At 49.1% G+C, this 17271-nt stretch overlaps 8 protein-coding genes across 8 annotated transcripts; 5 read left to right on the plus strand and 3 right to left on the minus strand.

Moving 5' to 3' along the window:
- Nucleotides 1-742: 742 nt before the first annotated feature.
- Nucleotides 743-1701, minus strand: A1O9_05169 (uncharacterized protein; the record flags this gene model as incomplete). The annotated part of the gene is made up of 2 exons (XM_013404388.1): nucleotides 743-1501; nucleotides 1549-1701. 2 exons carry the CDS (start codon nucleotides 1699-1701, stop codon nucleotides 743-745), a joined length of 912 nt encoding a protein of 303 aa, XP_013259842.1.
- A 2974-nt stretch (nucleotides 1702-4675) lies between these two features.
- On the plus strand, nucleotides 4676-5965 carry A1O9_05170 (undecaprenyl diphosphate synthase; the record flags this gene model as incomplete). Its single annotated transcript, XM_013404389.1, has 2 exons — nucleotides 4676-4882; nucleotides 4943-5965. The coding sequence occupies 2 exons, from the start codon at nucleotides 4676-4678 to the stop codon at nucleotides 5963-5965; spliced, it is 1230 nt and encodes a 409-aa protein (XP_013259843.1).
- A 528-nt stretch (nucleotides 5966-6493) lies between these two features.
- A1O9_05171 (uncharacterized protein) lies at nucleotides 6494-7543 on the plus strand (the record flags this gene model as incomplete). Its single annotated transcript, XM_013404390.1, has 1 exon — nucleotides 6494-7543. One exon carries the CDS (start codon nucleotides 6494-6496, stop codon nucleotides 7541-7543), a length of 1050 nt encoding a protein of 349 aa, XP_013259844.1.
- A 54-nt stretch (nucleotides 7544-7597) lies between these two features.
- A1O9_05172 (uncharacterized protein) lies at nucleotides 7598-9595 on the minus strand (the record flags this gene model as incomplete). The annotated part of the gene is made up of 1 exon (XM_013404391.1): nucleotides 7598-9595. The coding sequence occupies one exon, from the start codon at nucleotides 9593-9595 to the stop codon at nucleotides 7598-7600; it is 1998 nt and encodes a 665-aa protein (XP_013259845.1).
- A 938-nt stretch (nucleotides 9596-10533) lies between these two features.
- A1O9_05173 (uncharacterized protein) lies at nucleotides 10534-11571 on the plus strand (the record flags this gene model as incomplete). Its single annotated transcript, XM_013404392.1, has 1 exon — nucleotides 10534-11571. The coding sequence occupies one exon, from the start codon at nucleotides 10534-10536 to the stop codon at nucleotides 11569-11571; it is 1038 nt and encodes a 345-aa protein (XP_013259846.1).
- Nucleotides 11572-11943: 372 nt separating this feature from the next.
- Nucleotides 11944-13751, minus strand: A1O9_05174 (uncharacterized protein; the record flags this gene model as incomplete). The annotated part of the gene is made up of 8 exons (XM_013404393.1): nucleotides 11944-12103; nucleotides 12159-12409; nucleotides 12463-12608; nucleotides 12667-12881; nucleotides 13018-13373; nucleotides 13432-13441; nucleotides 13491-13611; nucleotides 13667-13751. 8 exons carry the CDS (start codon nucleotides 13749-13751, stop codon nucleotides 11944-11946), a joined length of 1344 nt encoding a protein of 447 aa, XP_013259847.1.
- Nucleotides 13752-14269: 518 nt separating this feature from the next.
- On the plus strand, nucleotides 14270-15609 carry A1O9_05175 (uncharacterized protein; the record flags this gene model as incomplete). The annotated part of the gene is made up of 4 exons (XM_013404394.1): nucleotides 14270-14759; nucleotides 14812-14840; nucleotides 14898-15130; nucleotides 15189-15609. 4 exons carry the CDS (start codon nucleotides 14270-14272, stop codon nucleotides 15607-15609), a joined length of 1173 nt encoding a protein of 390 aa, XP_013259848.1.
- Nucleotides 15610-16608: 999 nt separating this feature from the next.
- A1O9_05176 (feruloyl esterase) lies at nucleotides 16609-16915 on the plus strand (the record flags this gene model as incomplete). The annotated part of the gene is made up of 1 exon (XM_013404395.1): nucleotides 16609-16915. A coding segment is annotated over one exon (306 nt), but the record flags the coding sequence as incomplete, so codon positions are not given.
- Between the last annotated feature and the right edge of the window lie 356 nt (nucleotides 16916-17271).

The following is a 17271-nucleotide window of genomic DNA, read 5'->3' on the forward strand; positions in this document are numbered from 1 at the left end:
CAACGAGGTCTGAATATCATGCCAACCTAATGCAGCCCACAAGGTGAGATTGTATAGAGTAGGGACGCGATCTAGAAGGGCATTCTATATCGTCGACATTAGAAGAGTGTTGAAGGTGGTACCGATCAGTCTGCTGCTGACGTTCGGTCTTGCACGCTAGAACTCGTGAGAGGAAGGATGAGGAATTCTTGTCGCCATACACATTTAGTAGATAAGCTTAAAAATATTCGCGTCTCGCATAATGCTCTTGAATGTCGTCCTATTATTGAATTGATCAGGTGCCCTTGTTCTACCACAATAGACGCTGGCATGTTCAAGAACCTCTTCCAGTGCGCACCCTCCAGTGTCGCCCGATGTGATCTCGAACGTCACAAATGTATCCGCGCTTCCCTAGCTTTCGACAGCTAACAATAGGTCCAGGAGATTGCTGCTGCACAACTTGCGCAGATCGCTAACATGACCACAGGCAGCGAGCTTAAAGTCTTCCCTCTGTGAAGTACCACAAAGCTTGAGTGAGATTGGAAAGAGAAATCATCAGTCTAGAGAAAGTTCTGAGTGTAGTGATATTGTTGCTTCACTACTGCTTCTAACGATGGGTTTTCGAGTTACTAATTGAGGCTTTAAGCCGCTTCTATTCGATGAGTCACTAAAGAAGGAGGCAGAGGATCGTCACACTGTTTTGCAGCGTATTGTGCAAAATCGAACTTTTGCGGCTTCATCGAACAATGATACGGTGATAGTGTTAGGTATAATGCCGGCATCTACAATCCTTGCACCGGATGATGCCACGTTCGTGCTTGTCAATGTATGAGCCGAAAGTCTTATCGCAATTTCGACACGTGTCATACATCTCGAGCAACGAGAGCGTGCGATCTCTATCTGTTGTCATTTCTTTCGTTCTCTGTTTCAGAGTCTCAATGGTTTTTTGCGAAGTCTGCAGAGTTTCCTCAAGGGCTCGCTGCGTTTCAATGACCTCTTCAACCCGGCAAGCGTGTTCGTGAGCCTGCCGTGTCAACATCTTCCAGGCAATGGGTTCGTGCTGCAGGAGAAGCAAGGTTAACTGCCCTTCTTGTGGGAGATGTTCAGAGTTCTCCAAACAGAGCTCGAGGATTTGGGCTCTTAGTCCACTGTCACCATCACCACCATTATTAAATACTCGAGAAAATGGTTCGAGAAAAGCATCGGCTCTGAAGTTTTTCTTGACCTCGGCTGTGAATCTGCTGGTCGCATCTTGCATAAGCTCGCTGATGTCCAGGTATTTGGCCAATAGGTAAACCTCTGCATGAACCATGATCTGCTCCGACTGCTGGCGGAGGGATTCAGTCTCGTTTCCGTCAGTTTCTGGCACCCCTTCATCGCCAGATATATCGGTGTCATCGCCGGCAACGATTTCGGATTCGTTCGTTGAAGGGTCGTATTCTCCAGTGTACACGAATTCGAGGACTTTCTCGAAGATGTCGGCATTCTCTTCGGCGAGTGTCCCGCGACCTTCGAGTCCTTCCTGTAGGTGTATCGATTAGTCCGTTCCACGTAGCATGAATTTCTCACCTTGAAATTACCTGCACATAGACGGTGCAGCACAGTTGACTGAGGACAGACAATACTGCGATGAATTTTGAAATCTCTTTCATCCACTGTTAGGATGAAATCAGAAAACTCGCCTGTTTGTAGGAGATGCTTTTGTCGCTCTGCGAACGACATCTTGAAAAAGACCTTGACAATCAAGTCAATGGTAGAGATCAGCATCGCTTAAGTACGCATATAAACGAAAACTAATCCACAGCGTCACTCTAAGTAGGAACAGCGCAGAGGTCAGCCAGCGAATGCCATCGATCAGGCTGGTTTACACACATCATATGCTGACCAATGAGGTGGCTCCACGTCGAGCCTTCAGGCCACAATACGAAGCTCTTCTGGGCTCACTTTGTTCTGAATACTCTTCAGTTCTGCCTCAAAACAACATAAATAGGTTGATGAATGTCCATGCGCTGCTTACGTACTCCTGACGAATGAACCGCCGAGAAAGTACGAGGAAACGAGGTAGAAGAGAGTGATTTATCTGAGAAGCCCTGACAAACTGGCAATATCCGATATGGGCGACTACGTACCTTTAGCTGATTTAGTCGACGAACCGTTCAAAAAACCAGACACTGCTTGGATCTTACAGCTCAGAATCACCAGCGTCCGGTGCGATGGTGTCGTGGATCTGTCTCACATTCCGTTGACCAAGCCTGACATCCACGCCGCAAAATAGTGATTAATCATGTTTAGGCACGAACATAGATTTTGGAGAGGCAAACAATGCCTCCTGAGTATAGTGGTCTCCTGTATCCTCAAATAATAGTCTAAAATAGCCATAGAAAACTGTCTTCCACTCTTTAGGCTCGCTGTTTGTTTCCCTCGAAGTGACGATGCCACAAACGCCAAAATCACCTCCGCTCATCAGGTATATAGAGCAATTCTATCGTCATCGATTATCTGGTTTCATGTTACCGAGCTCTTTCGCAAGTTGTTTCTCAACTGCATCAAGGAGGATTGACCACTCCCACGTTGGCTTTCTTCGCCACACAAAGTCAAAATGCACGTACAGTTGCGCCCTGGGGTTTGTATATCACTTTTCACCCATGCAATGGTTGCATGTACCTCTTCTTCGCTGTAGCCCAGTACTCTTGTAAATAAAGCTAGCGTATAAGGCTCAACGGATCTATGAAATGGGCTTTCCAGAACAATCCAAGTCCTTTATTATTCTGTCCTTTTGCCTATGGGCTGATAGGGACCTATCACAGTTTAGTATAGGTTTGGAGGTTGGGAGGAATCAACATTCCTACGTACCTCTTACCCATCTCTTCGTGTACATCGATAAATCCCACCTCGTCATGTACTCCTTTAGGCGGCCAATCTCAGTTGCTTTTCCCATCCGTTCTAGTCCAGATTCCAAGTTTTCAGGCCAATCTACTAGGCATGGCACATATCTCATCCCATTGTCATCTGAGCAGATTTGGCCTCGAAAATCCTGGGTTTCGAGGATCACTCCGGTGCGAAGACGATTAAAAGCCTGCAGTTCCGGTCAGTTACACTGCCAAGTATTGCTCTACCATGATTATAGTCGAAATGTTCCGCGGCAGGATAGGTCCATTCGCTTTCGGTATCATCGACATAAAACTTGTAGTTCAGTACAGATGAGGCCAGTGATGTGGTATATTGAGATCCTGTTGCTGACTCGCCGCTTGCCGAGTCGATTTCACTCGGATCAGACTTTCCAAAGAGGTCAATGACGCGCGGAACAACGGTGCAATATTTACACTTACATCCGGAACCAGTGCTGGGACGTGAAATCCCGTATCTTGGGCGTCAGGTGCACTACTTGATACACCGACAGGTTCAATGGGTGGAGCGATTGCCACACAGCCAGCTCTAGTTGGCGAAACTGCTCGAAGAGGTTGGAATCTCTTTAAGCTCGTTGGAGGTTGCTTAATAAGACGAAGTTCTTACCGGACTCTAAGCAGCTAAAGATTCGGACTTGGGCACGACACACACGGTCTGCGATGGATGGATCTCGACCTCGCACAGAACTTGCATTTGGATATTTAACTTTGGCTAAGGTACGTTCCCGTTCCCGGCCGTTGGACTGTGGGCTTGCTTTAAGTTTAAGAGCATCCTGCAAAGTTGCTCAAGCACGGTGTGCATTGATTTTGATAACCGATGCATGGGTATCGACCTTTGCTGAGACTTCGTACATTCACATCATTCCAGCCTGATTCCCTGACGGCTCGTGTACGAAAGCTAAACCAAGTACATAGTCAGCATAGCGAAATTGTGCTGGATCTATTTGGCAATTTAGGTGAGTCAATGGGGATGATGATTGAGATCTTGGTCTCTTGTCACTCTAGGGTCTCTGGTCTGGTTTATATACGGACTAACCAGGCAATTGATCTCCAGGAGGCCCTTTTCCATGATATGAAGCATTCGAAAAGCTGAAGCAGTGGTGCTCTCATCGATCGATCAGCGAGGCATTCTGGCCAGCGCCACAGTTTTAGTATCCAAAGTATGCTAGCGCTTCTAGTGCCTGCAGACTTAGTACGCGCTAGTCTAGTCTTGGCGCCAACAAATTGTCCAGAAGCATTTTGTCGTGCACCTTGCGTTAGCTTCAACGATGCTTAAGGAGGTAGTTGGGGTGGGCGGAAAGAGCTACTAATAGGGAGAACAAACATCGTCATCATAACATCCATTTGACGGGCCACGGAAGATGTGGGCAATATGGTGCTAACCATTGGCATGATCACGTGACTGCGTTGCAGGGACCAGCGTGGAAGCAGCCGTCTCGCTCGATCGCCACTGGCGGCTCCTGCCGCGAAAGTACAAGTACGTCACCCCTAGGCTTCAACCAGGATTTTAAAATATTGGCGCAGCTTGTCGAGCAGTCGGCCTCACCAGCCACGTATCCCGATTGCCCCAATTGCGTATGCCTATAGCCATTCATTCCTTTCTCTATATCCCGTTTCTGACGTACTGCATCATGGCTATGTTCAATTTATAGCAACTTGATGTCTGAGCTCATTCGTTTCCCAACCCCCCCGACCCTCATTCACTTCCATTGACCCGCGTACGGGAGACCGCCATCGCGACAGCACCAGCACCATTACCACCATCACCACCAAACCAGCCCACCAGCACCATGTCGAGATTCCGTAAATGGGCTCTGTCCTCCCCTCCTGCCGAATGGGCCCTCAATCAGCTCCGTGATCTCCTGGTGGGCGCCCTCCGGCAGGGTCCAGTCCCGAAACATGTCTCTTTCGTTATGGATGGAAATCGCCGTTTCGCGAAGAACCACAGGATGGAGACCATCGAGGGCCATAATTTAGGATTTGAAGCTCTGGCCAAGGTACGCGACGCAACAACTTCCTCCCCGGGTGGATAGGGAAAAACTGACAATTAAACATAGATCCTTGAGGTCTGCTACAAAGCTGGCGTGACTCATGTTACCATTTACGCTTTCAGTATCGAGAATTTCAAACGGTCCAAATACGAAGTCGATGCTCTTATGGAGATGGCAAAGATTAAGCTTAAGCAGCTCGTTCAACATGGCGATCTCCTCGACCGCTACGGCGCATGCATTCGCATCCTCGGTCAAAGAGAACTGATCAAGCCTGATGTACTCGAAGCAGTCGATCGAGCGGTGGAAATGACATCTAAGAATGGGAATTGCGTTCTAAACATCTGCTTTCCTTACACGAGCAGGGAGGAAATAACGTCAGCTATTCGTGACACAGTTCAGGAGTACAGCCAGCCCTTACCTCAGTCCGCTCTAGACAAGGAGCGAAACAGTCCCTTTAAAGCGGAGCGAATAGCGAATACAATTCGATCTCAACACCTTTCGGAATACCCAAATTTGAGCCCGACATACCTGCACCCATCTGTGTCTGATCTTCAATCTCCATCATCAAGCACCACTTCCCTCTCATCCCTTTCCCAAGCACATTCAGAGCACGACTCGTCTAGTGTTTCCACATCGACCACCTTACATCATGACGATACTTCACCACCATCCAGATTGTCTATGAAACCCACATCCTCGAAGCCGAAGTACCCTTCTCCAGAGCTCATCACGCCTCAAACCATTTCCTCCCATATGTACACGTCATCCGATCCACCCATCGATCTATTGATCCGGACTAGCGGTGTCAGCCGACTTTCGGATTTCATGCTGTGGCAGTGCCACGAGACAACTCAAATCGTCTTTCTCGATGTCTTATGGCCGGATTTTGACTTGTGGAGTTTTCTCCCTGTACTATGGGAGTGGCAATGGAGACAGAGAAAGACTCTGGGAGATGCAGCCAATAGAGATGATGGAGCAGAAAATGAAAAAGACAGTCGAAAGAAGCTCCCTGAAAGCACGTCGACCAACACTGCGAGGAGTATCCGCGGCACTGGGAAGGATACTATACTTGCGCGTGCATCTCCTTAGTTTTACACGCAGCTGTAGACACAATAAAGAATAAATGCGTGCGCAAGCACTACAATCTGTTTGAAATTGCACGCTCGAGCATCAGAGAACTTCTAGACTCTTCCTTTCCATGTCCAAATCTTGTCTTGCAGAACTTGGGTGTTGATCTTCATCTGCTATGCACTACAATACGGACCGCTATCCGTTGGGATTCAGGGGTCAGGGATACTTACTCCGGATCCTTTACCCATTGAGGACACTGCCGCCTTGGTTTACTAAGTCTGGAGCTCCACATGGGATTCGACACCCGTAACTGATGGTCCTGGCTCGCAACATCCCCGAAATTTATGTAGACTTTCACAGGGTCCTGGTGGTGCATTGCATGGACCTCAATTCACAATTAATAATGACGGCAGTGCAGTGATATAACATCCATATCTTATTTCGATATAAATTCGAGCATATTTCCAAACCCTTGACCCATTGACAGACGTTCAGAACTACGCAGATAACCTTTAAAATATTCAGAGTAAAGGTTCCCTTGACAATATGGCACTCGCTGGCAAGAACGTATTCCTGATCGGACCAGGATTCATTGGCCGGGAGGTCCTCGACCTTCTCCTGGCCGAGGGGTACTCTGTAACCGCCCTGGTGCGAAGAGAATCCTCCGCAAAGGAGCTTGAACAGGACGGCGCGAAAACGGTCTTGGGAGGTCTCGACGACAGCGAGATCATCACCAAGCACACCATCGCCAGCGACATCGTGATCCACACGGCCACTGCCGACCACTTGCCATCGGTGCAGGCCGTCATCCAGGGCGTCGAGGACCGTGCCAAGGACAACAAGAAGACGATCTTCATCCACACCAGCGGCACGAGTCTCCTCAGCGACGACGCGAAGGGCCAATTCAAGGGCGAAAAAATCTACTCCGACAACAGACAGGACGAGATCGATGCCCTTCCCGACACGGCCTCACACCGTTTGATCGATCTGGCGATTTTACGCGCGGCCAAACGACTGACTTCAGCCGGCGCAAGGCTCGCGATCATGACTCCGCCCCTGATCTACGGCAAGAGCCCGAAATACAACCGCCTGTCCATCCAGCTGCCGACCTTGACGCGCTTCGCCCTCAAGCACGGCTATGCCGGCCAGGTAGGGAAAGGCGCGTCTGTGTGGTCGCAGATCCACGTCATTGATCTCGCCAGGGCATACATCACTCTGCTGCATTGGCTTGAGGCCGCAAGTGCCGACGAGATCCTGAAGTTCCCGTATTTCTTCTGCGAGAATGGGCATGAAGCTGCGTGGGCTGATGCCGTCGCGGTGATCGGGAAGGCCCTCCACGCTGCTGGAAGAATCGAGTCGCCAGTGCCCAAAACGATCCCCGAGGATCTGTACGGTGACCTTTTCGGAAAAGCAAGCGCGTGGGTTGTCGCGTCGAACTCAAGGAGCCGGGCGGCTAAATTGCGGGAGTTCGGTTGGGAGCCGAAAGAAAAGGGCCTGTTTGAGTCCCTGGTCGAGGACGAGATTCCTCTCATTCTGCAGGAAACGGGCGAGTTCAACGGATATGGACGTCCCGTGGTATCTGGAGCCATCGCGTAAATACATGGTGGCTCTGCATAGCATTAATTACCATGATTTGCGATGTATATAAATCTATAGTCTCGATCTAACCTCAGGCTTCTTGCCTGTTGTCTGCTCTTCCAGCTCTGCTAGCAAAACTCCCTCTGCGACGTCATCGCCATCCTCGCTGTCCAATTCGATGGCCCATTTAATCGTACCAGCCCTGGGACTACGAATCTCCAGTTCCATCTTCATCTGTTTGACAAATGCAATCACCTGATTCTCCTGTATCTCATCGCCCTCATCCACAAGAATTTCTACCAATTTGCCGCTGATGGGTAAGACAACGTGACTCTTGTCGTTCGGATCGCCGCGCCGGTGCGTCGAAGCTGTGGCATCGGCAGAAGACGTGGTGCTCGCGATCGTCATCTTGTATGACTGTGGTTGGGTGCCGGAGGCGGTGTACGAGACGTCTGCGATCAATGCCTCGGGAAATTCGTTTCTCATTATCCTTTCGATGCTAAAATGGGACGGTGGAGGTTTAGTTTCTGACTGTGAGTCCTTGGCTTCTAAGGTCACTGTCCACGCATCTCCTTTTCTGAAGGTTGTTCCCGAGCTAGCAATTGTTGAAGACTGATTGTTGTCTAATGATAACGCTGGTAGTGTGGAGTCAACCTGTTCAATAGTTTGACCGATAAGCTCTCCATCAGAAACAAGTTTTTCGATATCGTTCTCCAGCCATGTGGTGGCTGCTTCACCCAACGCAAAAGCTTTGCCCCTTACGATAGCTCGAAGGAGGTTGAGATTTGTCTTGACGCCGACAATCTTCGTCTCTGAAAGTGCTCGCTTCGCTTTTGCAACTGCACCCTCGAAAGTAGAAGCAGTCACGATGATCTTGGCCATCATATTGTCGAAGTCAGTCCCAACAACTCCTCCCTTCGAGAGATGGCTGTCAACTCGGATGCCATTACCAGAGGGGAAGTGAACGTCCGAGACCTTCCCAATGCTGAGTGCAAAATTGGAAGCAGGATCTTCGGCACAGAGCCTCAATTGAATGGAAAAGGATGGAGGTGCTTTATCAGCCTCCCACCATTCACCCAGTCGCAGGTCCTCGGAATCCTGCAGGCCTTGTGCAAACAACAACTGCTCTTTCACAATGTCCACACCTGTAATGGATTCGGTGATTGTGTGCTCGACTTGTAACCTGGGGTTGATCTCCAGAAAGAAGAACTTCCTGGTCTTGACATTGACCAGGTATTCCCACGTCCCAAGGCCGAGATATTTCAATTGCCGAGCCATCCGAATGGCAGAGTCTATGACTTTTGCAATAACGTTCCGTCGTCGTACTGGTGCAGGGGCGACCTCAACGATCTTCTGGAAGCGACGTTGAACACTGCAATCTCGTTCCCAGAGATGCCTGACACCCCCCTTGCCATTTCCGAGAATCTGGACTTCGATGTGCTTGTAGCCATCTACAGCGGCTTGTTCTGCGAAGACAGTCTTACTCGGCGATTCGGAGATGCATCTCTGCACGGCATTGTCTAGGCTATCTTGGCTTTTCACAAGCCGTATGCCTCGACCACCACCCCCATCCACAGCTTTAATCATCAGTGGATAACTCACTTGGCCGGCGAATGTGCGAACATCATGAACATTCCCGGTCGGCTTGTTCATGGCCTTCAAGACTGGAACCTCACACTCCATCGCCAGTGCCTTGGCTTTCAACTTATCCCCCGTCCTCTCGAGTACTTCCCACCCAGGTCCTACAACCAAGCAATTTGCTTCGGTCCACATTCTGTGACTGAATTCGGCGCTCTCGCTGAGAAACCCATAGCCCGGATGCACAGCGTCGATCTTGTGCTCTTTGACAAGGCCAACGAGGTAATCGATGTCCATGTACGAGGATGGTGAAGGGAGTTTGATGGCTTGATCCGGCCGACCCAAACTGATATGCGTGTTGTCATTTTCGGTGTAGACGGCAACCGTTGTCAACGGATTTGGCAGCTCTTGACATGATTGCAGGATGCGAATTGCTATTTCTCCCCGGTTCACAATCAGGATGCGTGATATTGGTCGTTGGATTGGTGGCATCCTTGATTAAGAAGTATGACTGATGCGTACTATCCGCTGTTACAAGCTTGATGATGTATCCGCCCAAGCCTCTTGTCTCTAGACCGACCTCAGGCAGCAGGAAGTGACGGGAAATTCAGACACCTTCGTGGGATGCTCAAGAAGACCTCATCACCAGAATACCACCCTCTTTACAAACGCGGGATGTCATGAAGGATTGTGAAAAAGTCTGTCGGCTAAAGACAGGTTGATTGTATGCATGGAGATCTGCCTCCAAGGTTCCTCCCCACGTTTATTCTTAACAGGCGTACAACCTCGGCAAGTTGAGGAGGCTCCTGCTTCTCCATCTAGTGATTCGCCCTGCCGCTTTTGGCGTTTCTAAAGTACCGAGGCTGTCGATCACGTGGAAGGCGTCCCAAGGCTAGCATTTCTTCAGCCCTACAGTCACGGAGGATTTTTCCACAACCACCTCCCTATCACCTTAAATGAAGACTCTTAAGTTTGAGGACAACGGAGCTATCTCTCCATTAAAATGGCCGAGAATAGACTAAATAGCTTTTCTTCTACGTAGATTACAATGTTCTCGGACACGCACTCCCTAGGCACAACTGTCCTGTTGCGAACCCACAGTGCTTCGATTGATGACACAATTGAAACCGATGATGGGACATCACTCCCGCAGGAGCATTCATCAGTAGCACTCAGTACGGCTCGCACGAAACCCTCACAGCCGGTCTAGTAAACTACTTGTTGGCTTTCAAACAAGTACTATCTCGGCCACACTCTCGGTCATATCGCGCTAATGCCAACCCACTCGGCCGAAACCACTCATATATGATGAACGAGTGGCCATCGATCCTGTATTGAATGAGCTAGGATGTGGGAGTTTTACAATTGCTAACATTCGACCACGGGATTTACTCCAACCTATAAACATTACGAGACCTGCAGTGCACAAGATGCTGTCAGGTTCATTGGCTGTGGTCAGCCAGACTGGCAACTCTCTCAGCTTCTTTGACCTTGCGACAGGAAAGAGGACGGTACATATGACAGATTTGATCTCAGAGCCCCACGAATTGCTAGTCGATAATAAAACGGGTTTGCTATATCTCACTCACTCATACCGCCACGGTCACTTCTGGGTTCATGGGGATAACGGCTTCGAAATCAGTGTCATCGACCCAAGACAAAAGGAAATGGTAGATGTAATTAACATCAAACCGGCATTGGCTCCTCATGGCATGGCGCTGGATGAGTCTCGGGACATTTTATGGTGCACTTATGAAGAGCATGAGACCGCTTCGTCTGGAGGGCTGGTCGGTATTGACCTGAGCACGAGGAAGGTGATCAAACGAGTTGAAAGCTCGACAAAGACGCACTGGTTCGTTATGACACCTGACGGGAAAAAGGCCTTTACCTGTAACAAGACTGCGCCTTTCATTTCGATCCTGGACCTGGAGAACGAGCGCATGGTTGGGAAGATTGACGCCATGGGAACGGAGGAGTGCTCGATATCCTTAGATGGCACGCGTGCCTTTTTCCCAACTCCAGGCACTCAATTCGGGAAACACCACAGCCATCCACGAGTTCTGGTTATCGATACCGTCACTAATGCGGTTGTCGAGACGATCTCACTAGAGTTTGGTGCTCAATCCGTGCATGTAACTGGGAACGGAAGGTTAATGGTTGGCGAATATCGTTTTAACACTGATGCTCCCACGGGTGACTTGGGCAAGGCTGTCCTAGAAGGTCAACTCACGGTCTACGACGGCCGAACCCACCAGCTCTGCGGCAGGGCTCCGATCGGTAAAATGCCGCTGACGATGCATTCCTCCCCAGATGGCAAGCTCGGTTTTGTGGCAAATATCTTTTCCGGCTCCGTGACTGTGGTAGATCTTGTGAACTTTACAGTTTTAAGGACCTTGATCGTCGACACCAAGGTGAAAGAAATATCCAAGATGTGTCAGGGTGCACATGGCATGGTCTATTTTCCCTAGAACCCACAATTGGCCTCTCTATAGTGCCTCTGGAACATTCAGAATTAACTAGTGTTGCTTCGGGAGTGGCATACTACGTAATATTCTTCAGCTATATTACAATATACGAGCGGAAAAAGTAGACATAGCTTCTCGTGGAATACATTAGGAAAAGAGATCTTAGCGCCTACTTATATAGTAGCTTAAGGTTGCCGAACCAAGTCTCCAAGGATCGACCGGCTAACATTCGCAACATCTCCTCGGGATTCTAGTTAGAACACCCAAGATGTGGTTAAGGCCGCCATTAGTGAAGTCGTGAAGGCTAATCACTTGAAACACTTCATAGTTGTTATTAGTTTATCGGCTTACTCGTCGTCACAACAGTCCTGGGCCCTACTTCACGAGCACTCTCACCCCTTTGGATCCAAGCCCAGCATTCGCTGTTACAAGGTCATGCTCGAGAGCCACATCCTCAACTGTCGTCTTAAAAAGTGTAAAGTCAAGTCTTCGAATCAATGTAGCCAGAACTAACCGGAGCTCGGTATATGCAAGACTAGTATGTAGATGAAGTTAGTACAACGCCGAGGTGCGGAGGTTCGCAGACTAACGTAATCCCGGCACATTGTCTAGATCCTTTAGAAAAGCTCAAAAGGTAATCATCCAACTTCGGATTCTCTATCCATCGTTCGGGGATAAATTCGTAGGGCTTGTAGAAGAGTTGATGGTTATGATGAACGAGAATGCTCGACATCCCCACTGGAGTGCCGGGAGGTACCGTCCAGTCTCCGACGCGGATCGGATGTGTCGGCGAAATACGCTGCAGGCGAGAGCTAACCCCGACCCCAAGCCGAAGACCTTCCTGGATGACGGCATTGTGCGACATTGTTAATCACTAAACGAACGGATTAGGACGGCAGTACTTATCAGAAAAGGGAGACGGTCCACGACGGCGATGGTGGGCGTGGCCGAAATGTTGGGGAATTCGGTCAGCAGCTCTTGTTTGAGCTTATTGTATGCGCACGGATTGGCGATCAAATAGTACATTGTTGTCGTGAGAACTAATGGTTACGGTCTGAGCAACACGAAGGATGTAGCGGACGAGGTTTGACGCCTTACTCCAAGCCGTGGTCTCTGTCCCTGCCCCGATCACCAGAAATCCCTCCTGCCATAGTCGATCAGGATGCTTCTCACTCGCTGGGGCGTTTGCGTTGAGAAGTGCATGGAAGATTGTTGGATGGTCCTTGGTCTTGAAATTCGTATTTTGACCGGTCCAAAGTTCGTTCACTTGGATCTTGATATCCTGTGCAAATAGAATAAGTGAGTAAAAGAGCCTGAGGGACTCCTTTTAACTGGGAAGAGCCTTGCCTTGCGCAATTGAAGTAGTTGGCCGATTCGCGGATCCAACCATTTGACAATGGTGCTATCATCATCAGCGCACCTTCACTACATGGGATGTATTCACATTACATGGGCAATATATCCATGATATTGAGAACCCAGGGGAAATGCTTGACGTAGTGGACCGAAATCATCAAACCCTGAAGACAATTGCGTAGGTTTGGAAGAAAGTCGGCATTCTGTAAGAAGCCGTAGCTGCGGGCAAACGAATATTCCATGATGACATCTGTGGCGAAACAGCTAAATGCATCGTTTAAGACTACGGGCTGGTCTGTACCTGCATAGCTATTCAGACGGAGATAAAGCTGCTCGGCAAGCCCAACGATGACGGGCTCGAGACTGGAAACAGAGCGTTTGGAGAAGAAAGGGGCAATTGCTGCACGACGGACTCTATGCAAGCCATGGGAAGGTGTGGTCAAGGAAGCCTGGTCGCCAACGTGTCAGTAGGCAATAGTTGTAGAGAGACAGCCGGGGGATCCAGACTTCGGGAATACTGTAATACGTATTAGTAATTAAGAGGGTGAAGCCCGGTGCCCGCTTACCCGAACTGTTGCGTGTAGAAGTTGTATTTATCTCTGACTTTGCCCGGCCCAGCATAAATATCCTGAATGCATTTAGGATCATTCACGTGGATCTCATCCGACCCAATTCGAACCACGGGGCCTAGATAAGAAAGAAACGTTATTGTTAGCCAGTGAGATTAGGGTCTGAGGCGCACCGTATTTAGCGTGCATATAGGCGATCTTTCGAAAATATTGGCCTTGCTTGATGGCATCATAGTAAAACTCGGGCAAACCTGACATGGCAACTGTCTTGGGACCGGGAAACCGCGCTAGAGGATGGAAAAATAAACGATAGACAGCTTTAGAAAGCAAATAAGCAATAGATATTGTCAATGGACCAACCAGCCAAATTTGCTGCATCCTCACAGTTCGTCTGAAGTGGTAGCACGATGGAATACTATGCTTAGGTTGTCGCCTTGGGACTGAGCATGCAGCGGCAGCCTATATCGAGTTTTGACGGGCCTCAGGTGACGCATCAGAGCCCTACTGCAGCGAACGGGATAGAAGCCGCGACATATATCCCTTGCGACGAGTGTATATCCCTTGCGACGTCGGTACGGGATCCTTTTCAACATCGGAGTTTATTGGATTCCTGAGGAATTCAAATTCCAACCGCGCAAGGGATATGGGGACCACAAGCTCAGCACCGAGAACAAACAAGTGATGAATGGCACCTAGGGGCCAGGTATATATATCAGTATCAGTTTGGACCATCCACCTGTTTATCTCAGTGTGTTCCATTCATTACACTAGCTGACATGGCCTCTCGACGCCACCAGTTGAACCTGAATCCTTTGGTCTCAGATCAGGAAAGAGAGCACTTGTTTTCCATCGACTTCGCTTACAATTACCTCCCCACAGACCTTCATCTTCACCGTGCTCCAAAAATCAAGTTCGAAAATCCTTTCAGTGACGAAATCCGCGAAAATCGGCGACATAGTATTTCCCTGTTCCCATCATCAACCAGCCTTCCTTGGCACAGTGGGCTCGATGCAGCTCGCCAGAACAAGCACTGGAAGGTCAATCTGGAATACACTAGCCAGCTACTACATCTGTGTGCCGAAGACACCAGCCTCAACAACTCTCTTAATGCCAACGGCACCATGCTGGCAGATTTCGCCCGGAAGGAACTAGAAACGTCTTCATACGAACGTTACAGCAGGTTCACAACCTACATGTTTCCAGAGGCTGATGAAGTCAGAACGGCGCTCTTGGCGCAAGCTGTTCTCCTCATCGTTATCTTTGACGGTATGATGTGTAATGTTAGACTGATTATTCTAGAGCTGACATGGTGGGAAAGATACCTGGGAAGCTGTAGGCATCGAAAATGTGAGTCTCATCAAGAAGTCGGGTCTGACTAACTCGTGCTAAATGAACATCCGGTAGATCAAACTTATTCAAGATGATTTTATCAAACAGGTGCAGGGGACCAACCCCTCCGCCACATCCCATACACCGCTGCAAAAGCGCATTTGGGAGATCTCTCGCGACTTGGAGAGAAACGGTGGGAAGGATATAATAACCACCTTGACTCAATTCTTCCAGCACTCCCCGCCCACCACCGACTTTACCGACGTTCGAGAGTACCTAGAATATCGTTATGAAGATGTTGCCATGCCGTAAGTACACTTGACAACAGAAGTGATCGGATTGGTCCTGAGGTGTGATCCTTAATAGATTCTGTTATGCCTGCGCGAAATATTCCCTCGGATCCGATATTGATATCAGCAATCCGAAATTAAAAAAATATCTCCATCTTATCGGGGCTCACGTGTCGATCGCCAATGACATCGGATCTTATGAGAAGGAGTACCAAGATTTCAAGGACGGGAAAGTAAAGCACTTGATCAACATCGTTGCTGTTGTGGGGAAGATCAACCGCACGGACTCCGACGCAGCTAAGGCAGCCTGCTACGCCCTTCAGCTACAGGTGGAGCAAGACATAGCTGTAGAATTGGAGTTGATGGAGCGGGACGATGAACTTACTTTTGTTGAATGGGATTTCATAGATGCTCTTTTAGCCATGGCTGCGGGGAATATTTTCACCTCTATTGTGATATCTAGGTACGGCGGAGAAGCTGCCCGAATTGGCACCTGATTCTTTCTCATGGGAGAGAGAGAAATGCGTCCCTTCACGCTCGATCGAATTACTTCAGTCTGTGTGCCAATGATCAGCTCATTCCATACCTCCTTCGACCTCACAATATAAACGCCTGCTGGAAGCACCATCCTGTCAACCCTGGTCTTCATGTACTTCTGAGGAACTTTTCAGAAGCACGCGAGAAACGTGAGACTCCTGATGTTTTTCAGCCCAAGTTTAATGTCCGCAAAGCGTTTAAAGAGATCTCTGCAAGCTCCAGAGGTCAGCGCGTCAAGTCGCTCTGACCGCACACCCTGACGACGGGCGCCAGGCTGCTGCCTTCCAACGCCACTATTCGTCCGCTTCTACTGAAGGTTTCCTTGATCAAGTAGCAGTATAGTGCATCTCTACAGGCTAGCTAGCTTTATAGATTAATATTAATATCAAGATAGGTCCTGTCTTAAGCTACCACTAAATTAATGTATTAGTAAACTAAGCTGGTCCGTTTTAGGGCAACTTTTCGAAGTGAGTTTAGAGTATATATCTCTTTGCTGACAAGTACGGCGAAGACGGAACCCTGATTTATCCACGAATGTTACCAGGCGTTGAAGAGCTAGCGTCGTCGATTTTTCGGTCCGATCAGATGGTTTGATATTCGCTAGACTAGTACCGCTAATTATGTAGTCTTCAACAATACAAGTTGGGATCCATCAACCCTGACCCTCAAGGATGTTGCGTACAGCCAAGAAATAGAACCCTACCGGATTTCCAATTTCAGTCCAGACCTCTCCGCCTTTGACGCTAGGGGGGGTGTAATGGGAAGTGGATATAATCATTCCTAAGACGGTACGAGGGACTCGTCAGACTATATAGTATCCTAAGTACGTGCTAGACTAGCGCCTAGGCGCTCCGGGTTCGCTTCGGATAGCGTTCGAACAGCTCTCGGAGCTAGTTCGGATACGGCGAAGCGATATTGTAGACCACGGTCTTTACAATCGCTCGGCATTAATAATAACAGGGGGGAAGGTCCTCACATACCATGGACAAGCGGATGGGGTCACCAACTCATTCAATAGTGCAAGATACTACGAGTTGGTGGCCGCCAACATGTCATTGTCACCCTCGGCCCTCGATGAGTTTTATCGTTTCTTCCGCATCAGCGGTATGGTCCACTGTCGGCGCGTGGGGTGTCGCGAACAGGTACGTCGGCTGGCCACTGGCGGCCAACACACCCGAGAACAACGTACTACTTACCATGATCAAATGGGTGGAGGAAGGCGAGGCGCCCGAATCGATTACGGGCAACGGCTACGGAAATTTAACTACCACGGGTAGGGTGGTGATGTCGCGGAAGTACTAGTCAAGTCTTCGCGCTAATAATTCGCTATTGGGCTCTCAATACGACACGCCCGAAGTCCTCACAGCCGGTCCAGTAAACCACTTGTTGGCTCTGAAGAAGTACCATGGCACCACAAGGGACAGTAATCCCACAAAGAAGATCGGACTCCAATTGAAGGTATTCGCGGTTACATGGGGATGTTCTGGGAGAGCAAGAAGGGGAAGCGTGAATACTGGTAACCTGAGTGTTAGCAGGAATTACGCAGTGGAAGGAGAGGAGTTTGAAGCAACTTACTGGTCCAGGCACAAGCAACAAGTCTAATGGGTCTCGACCATTTTCCA

Source organism: Exophiala aquamarina (genome assembly GCF_000709125.1).
Source record: "Exophiala aquamarina CBS 119918 chromosome Unknown aczIA-supercont1.4, whole genome shotgun sequence".
Classification (NCBI taxonomy): Eukaryota; Fungi; Ascomycota; class Eurotiomycetes; order Chaetothyriales; family Herpotrichiellaceae; genus Exophiala; species Exophiala aquamarina.